We start from the raw sequence: 6,795 nt of genomic DNA, 5'->3' as shown, positions 1-6,795 counted from the left end.
CTTTCCAGAATTTTGAAAAATTACCACCAATGCATCCACTATCTCCAGTTTCTCCAGTGTGGAAGAGAGTGCTGGAGATCAGGTTTCCCAGATCCTGGGAGCAACTGATAGCAAAGTTAGCACCAAAAGCCCCTCCAGCAAGAGGAATTCAATCACATATCTCCAAAATCCCATCTGTGAACTGGGAATCGGCAGATGCATTACAACCTCCAATACTTGTTCTGACTTGAACATTGAGATTTTCCCTCTGCTTCACTGCAAAGTGGACTGTTGGCAGAAACAGTATAAAGCAAAGTAGTACAAAAGCAAAATATTTCAGGTTTCCATCATCTGCACTAATAACAAAAATTGCTGGAAAAGCTCAGCAGGGCAGGCAGCATCTGTGGAGAGAAACAGAGCTAACGTTTCAGATTGGTGGCTTTTCATCACAATTCAATTCTGTTCTGACGAAAGCTCTGATGAAAGATGATCAGCCTGAAACATTAACTCTGTTTCTCTCCACAGATGCTGCCTGAGCTGCTGCGCTTTTCCAGCATTTTCTGTTCTTAGGAAAGCAGTGTGGTGCTCAGAGAAGATCCCAATACAAAGAAACGGCTGTTGAAAGTGGTCTTGCAGCATGCAAGTACTTCTGAGTTTAGCTGCATCACTCTGCAGAGCAACCATGTGCCCACCACCTCTCTGAGATCCCTAATTTCTCAAGGGTAATGTGGTTCTCCAATCCAGCATTATCGGGCATGCAATTGTAGGGGAGCTCGATGTTTGGAGAGGTGTTTCCTGTGAGTGGAGGAGCACAGAATCATCAGTGTGTCAGAATAGGATTTTGCTGCAGCTGAACAGCACTTTGATCATTTTTCTTTTCGAACCAACTCTAACCAAACAGCTCCTGTACACAATGAACACCTTAAATATCTGTATAACGACACATAATAAAAGTTGATGAAAATTATTTTGTCACACTGAATTCAATGGGGCCTTTTTAAAAAACAAACTACCTTTAACACATAAACTTACTTTTTAATATTTAATTAATGAAACCTTGAAATAAAACAATATTTGAAAACGATTTGCTAAGGTTAAATAGTTTGATTCTCAGTTTTCTTATGTAAACATTGATTTTCCAACAATTTGTTCTTGATTTAAAAGCTCACGGGTTCTGTGGATTGTCTTGACCTGGACGTTATGGAGTGTTGAGCCTTGTTGGAGAATGCACTCATCTAGGCAGGTGGAGATTCCAAAGAAGCTGATTTTATGTAAAAAAAGCCTTTCAATTAATGAACTATAAATTACAGGTTTACAAAACATTCAATAATATTTTTCTGATGGACTTTGACCAATGATACAAAAGTCAATACAAAATGTGTGGTAGAAAAGCATCACATAAAAAATATTGTTTCACTGAAAATATTGGAAACAAAATAAATCTTTTCCTTTCCTTATTCTTCTTTGGTTTCAAACACATCCAATTCTGAATGAGAACTGCAAGAAATTAATGACCATCATCATTTGTCAATTTCAATTCAAGTTCTTTTTTTTATATTATGTCCTCTTCAATGCAATAATTACACAAAGGCTGCAGGTCAATTACACAAATTAGACAGTCTCTACCTTTATGGGATATTAGCTGTCAACAAACATCTGGAAGTGACTGAACACGTAAAGACTGCTTCAATTCTGAGATGCTGGTCCGGCGCCAAGGGTGAAAGGTCGTCAGTATAGTCTTCTCCACCATGATGAAACCATTGTCACTAAATCTGCCTGTGACATTCCCTACATCCAGCCAGACATAAGGGGCAATACTAGATGTTCGCAGAGTGATCCTGTACGTCTCACCTTGCTGACTGATGGTAGCCTAAAAAAAAAGGATACAGATGTGAAACAGGTTATTTTTGTTTAACAAGTAGGAAGATTCCCTGACACAATATTCCCTTAGCTGCCATTAAATTCTGCTAGGAGGGTGTTCAATGTGACAGTACAGGATAAACTGGCTCACCCAGTGTTGAAACACACCTAAATGGAGAAGTACTAATGGAGTTTGTCATTTCCTAATCTACAATCTTAGAGGGCAAGGCATTCATAAAATTTACCCAGTTAACGCAAAAGGAAATAATGAAAATATTCATATCATCAGCTGCCTTATTTGGGCAATTTGATCCAAAACCAAGAGTACAAGGCAAGAATAAAAATCTTTCAGTCACAATTTTGAACTTTTCAATCAAACCCCAGTCCCCCAGACTTAACATTTTATTTTGGGGAAAGAGTTCCAGATTCCACTACCCTTTGTGTCAATAAGTGCTTCCTGACATCATAAAACTTCAGGATTAAGGGTTGCCTGGTCTACCACAATTCCAGACCTTTCTCTTGGTGCTATTGAGGGGTTAACTGAATGTTAAAAACCTGATTTAAGGGTTATAAAGAATGCTGATTTTTCTGATTTCCATTGCTGTGCTCAAAGCTGCATAACAAAGCAAAGTAACAAAGCAGCAGAGCAAATAATGCAAACTGCAGCTCAGAACCAACTAAATAGCTGGACTATCACTAGGAGGTTTGGGAAAGTGTTAACTGCTGAGGAATGGAGAAAAGTTTTATTTTAATTCATGAACAGTACGTGGGTGTCGCTGGCAAGGCCATCATTTATTGCCCATTTCTAATTGCCTTTCAGAAGATGGTGGTGAGCCATCTTTTTGAATACAACTAAGTGGCCTGCTGGATCATTTCAGAGGCAGTTAGAGTCAACCACGTTGCTGTGGGTCTGGAGACACATGTAGACCAGACCAGGTAAGGATGGCAGATTTCCTTCCCTAAAGAGCATTAGAGAACCAGATGGACTTTTATAATAATCTGGTAGTTTCATGACCACCATTACTGAGGCTAGCTTTTCATTCCAGATTATTTAACTTCCTCCAGCTGCCATGTTGGGATTTGGACTCACATCTCTGGACTCATTAGGTAGGCCCCTGGATTACTATTACAGCCACACGGCCACTATGCATAACTGAGGAATCAAGGACATATTGTACAAGGCAGATGGTGACACCCTGCTCCTATTCTCTACGTGCAGCAGCCATGAAAACAGGTTTCCCAAAGGGCAAATGTGTGTTCAGGAACTACAGAAACTGTCATACGTCAACAAATCTGTAAGGGTCATCTAAAACTAACTCTTTAGGGATTCAGACCTTGCACAGCCTGAGAACAGAAATTGCTGCCTGAAAAGAATCATCTACAAACACAACGAATCATACAGCACAGGCCATTCAGCCCATCATGCCTCTACCAGCTCTTTAACTACCAGCTCTTTAAAAGAGCTATCCATTTAGTCCCACTCTCCCCGCTCTTTCACGCATAGTCCTGCAATTTTCTATGCTTCAACTATTTATCCATTTCTTTTTTTGAAAGTTATTATCAAATCTATTTCCATCGCTCTTTCACAGTGCATTCTAGATCATAATTCACTGTGTACAAACATATTTAGGCCACCTCTGGTTCTTTCATCAATTACCTTGAGTGTGTACTCTGGTTACTGACCTTTCTACCATTGGAAACCGTTTCCTTTTATTTACTCTATCAACACCATTCATGATTTTTGAATACCTCTATCAAATTGTTTTTAATCTTCTTGACTCTATGGAGAACAATCCCAACTTCTGCAATCCCTCCACGTAAATGAAGTTCCTCATCCCTGACACTATTCTAGTAAATCTACACCCTCTCAAGGTCTTGACATCCTTCCTGAAGTGTGGTGCCCAGAAATGGACACAATACCCCAGCTGGGGCCTAACCAGTGACTTATAAAGGTTTAACATAACCTCCTTGCCTTTGTCCTCTTTGCTTCTATTTATAAAGTCGAGAATCCTGCATTTGCGTGAAATCCAATTTTGAAGAGTAGGCTCCAAAACCTGCACCTTTGTCTTCTTTCACAGAGTTAGGGCCTCGGCTAGTTTTCCAGAACCTTCCCATGCACAAGTAACAACAACTTGCATTTATATAGTACCATTAACAAAGTAAAACATCCTAAGGTGCTACACAGAAGAATTATCAAACAAAATATGACAAGAAGCCACATAGGAGATATTAGGACAGGTGATGGGTCAAGAGGACTTGGTGCAAGTTTGGTCACAGGCAGCAGAGTTTTGGATGATTTCAGTTTATGAAGGGTACAATGTGGAAGCCCAGTCTCAAGATAACAAAGGCATGGAGGAGGGTTTCAGGAAATGAGCTAAGGCAAGTGCAAAATTAGACAATGTTACGCAGCTGGGAATTGGCAGTCTTAGTTATGGCGCAGTCTTAGTTACAGCGCAGATATGTTGTCGGAAGCTCACTTGGGGTCAAATGTGACATCAAGGTTGCATACAGTCTAGTTGAGTTTCAGACAGTTGCCAGGAGAGGGATGGAGTAGGTAGCCAGGGAACAGAGTTTGCGACAGGGTCCAAACTCAATCACTTGGGTCTTCCCCCAATACTTAGCTGGGGGAAATTTCTGCTCATCCAGTACTGTCGGATAAGCAGATAATTTAGCAACAGTGGAGGAGTCAAGAGAAGGGGCGGTGAGGTAGAGCTGGGTGCTGCCAGCATACCTGTGGAACTCAACACTGTTCTTAGATGATGTCTCCCAGGGGCAGCATGTAGATGAGAAATAGGAAGGGGCCAAGGATAGATCTTTAGGGGGACACCAGAGGTAACTGTGTGAGATGGAAGAAAAGCCATTGCAAGAGATTGTCTGACCATGATTAGACAGATAAGAATGGAACCAGACGAGGGCAGTCCTACACAGCTGGAGAATGATGGAGAGTTGCTGCCAATAAGTGCTGTTGGCTGTTTGCCAATTATGTTAAAGGAAGGCCAAAAGTGGTGCAGGGACCACACTGATTGTGTTGGATGGGCAGAGTCCACACCCTGGTGTATGCAGCATTTCAAAACTCTTACTAGTTGTACAATTTTTGAATGCAGCATGAGCAGATTCTACTTCAATAACTGAAAGCAGCATGGGCAGGCTTCAAAACTCAAAGCAACATCCAATGTGTAACTGCTCATTCGGAGAGCTGCTGCAGACTTGATGGGCTGAAAGGCCTCCTTCTGCACTGTAACATTTCTGTGTCCTCAGTTAATTTCCTCCCATCCTCCAGTGCAGCGCAGGACATCCCAATTACGTGCCGAGATTGAAATAAAAACAGAAAATGCTGGAAAAACTCAGCAGGTCTGGCAGCATCTGTAGAGAGAGAAACAGAGTTAATGTTTCGAGTCCAAATGATCCTTCTTCAGAGCTGAGGCTGGATGGGTAAGAGTAACAGCAGTTTGCACATTTTGAAACACAGTATCCAGAACTGGAGTAGAATTACACTGCAGGAATCCATTGAGAATCCTTCCTACAAAATCATTCATTCCAATAAAAACATGGTAACAAGTGACTGATGCCTCACTACAGCACTATTAGTTAGATTCCCTACACTGGACAACAGCACCAAACCCAACTGTTCTGATCACCATCTGGAACAATTGCATTCTTGTATTTCCAAGACCTGTGATTTTAAAAGTGTAGAACTGTTCAAACAGAGCAGGAATTCAGTCTAAGTATGTTCGCATATTTCATAACACTTCCACAGAGTACAGGATTATTTAAAGGTATGTTGGGGATACATCTCGGTGCATGTCGATAAATCACAAGCCCAATTTATGGACAGTTAAAGACAGGCAGTACTGCCTTGATTTTGAGATAGCTAAGACATTAAGCAAGGCAGCTCATAATTTAAACAATTTAAATCATAATTTAACTGTTTTAGGAAAACTTTATGGATACAGTGTTAGATGAGGCATAATATGTTTACTTACATTAATCTGTGGCTTTCTAAGCATCTGAGCATCTTTTAAAGAAGATAATAAGTAATAGTTTGTAGGTCCGAGCTGTTGGCCATTATCTTCAAGGTAAAATATTACCACGCAATTATATCTGCTGCAACCACATTGCCTCAGCAGATTATCAGTGACTTCCTTGTACACTGGGGCTGAACTCCTTGCCTTGAGGATAAAGTGCTCAGTGGTATAAACACACACTGGCTCCATCAGGCTCCACTGGTAAACCTTAACCTACAGAACAAAATATAAAAAATCATATCTATAGCACATGCAATGGATTCCATCTTGTATATGAAACAATATCCTAAGTTTAAGGTTAAACAGTGTAAAACCTCAAGTTACCTTCCAAAAAAAAGCATCTTCTGATATTTCAGGCCAAAATAACATTCAAACTGAGGTGATTAAAAAGGTCAATAGGATTTGTTACAGAGATTGGACAAGCAATAATAATCTTTATATCACTGCAGACAGCTTTGCGTATTTCCCAGATTGTGAATCCAGTAAAGTTCCAAACTTGCAATTTTTTTTACATTTGAACTGCTGGTTATTTTCTGTCCTATACAGAATATAAAGTACAGAAACAGACCATTTGGCCCAACTAGTCTGTGCTTGTGTTTTTGTCCTGTAAGAGACCCCTCCCATTATGAGCTTTATTTTAGTTACACATGTTTGATCACTTGACTAAAAAGCAATCATGTAGTTCAAAACAGGACACTGTCACCTTTCAAAAACTCTGTTTCAGCTGAATTGGATTCATACAAGTCACAAACATGGACCAAAACAAGTTGCTGAGCCAGCAACCTTTCCCTGGAGTTTAAACAATTGACTAAAGCAGAAGAAAAGCAAGTTCCAATCACCCAGGTGACAACCTAATTCACCGTTAACAAGTAGATTTGAAATACAGCTTAGGCCAACCTTCCCACACGAAAGGCTACTGCAGGAATCATAC

At 40.3% G+C, this 6,795-nt stretch overlaps 1 protein-coding gene across 2 annotated transcripts in view; it reads right to left on the bottom strand.

Moving 5' to 3' along the window:
• Positions 1-1,007: 1,007 nt before the first annotated feature.
• The window catches only part of manba (mannosidase, beta A, lysosomal), a 99,473-nt gene continuing 93,685 nt past the window's right edge, over positions 1,008-6,795 (bottom strand). Inside the window, exons 16-18 of one of the 2 annotated variants that reach the window (XM_041193372.1) lie at positions 5,823-6,077; positions 1,606-1,849; positions 1,008-1,476 (exon numbers count right to left, since the gene is read on the bottom strand). In XM_041193372.1, coding sequence (XP_041049306.1) covers positions 1,625-1,849; positions 5,823-6,077 — 480 coding nt within the window. In that variant the 3' untranslated portion in view covers positions 1,008-1,476; positions 1,606-1,624. Of the gene's footprint in view, positions 1,850-5,822; positions 6,078-6,795 lie in introns of both variants that reach the window. The other variant, XM_041193362.1, reaches the window with a different exon arrangement.

The sequence above is a fragment of the Carcharodon carcharias genome, chromosome 1, assembly GCF_017639515.1.
Source record: "Carcharodon carcharias isolate sCarCar2 chromosome 1, sCarCar2.pri, whole genome shotgun sequence".
Taxonomy (NCBI): domain Eukaryota; kingdom Metazoa; phylum Chordata; class Chondrichthyes; order Lamniformes; family Lamnidae; genus Carcharodon; species Carcharodon carcharias.
This window is presented reverse-complemented; position numbering and strand designations above follow the sequence as displayed.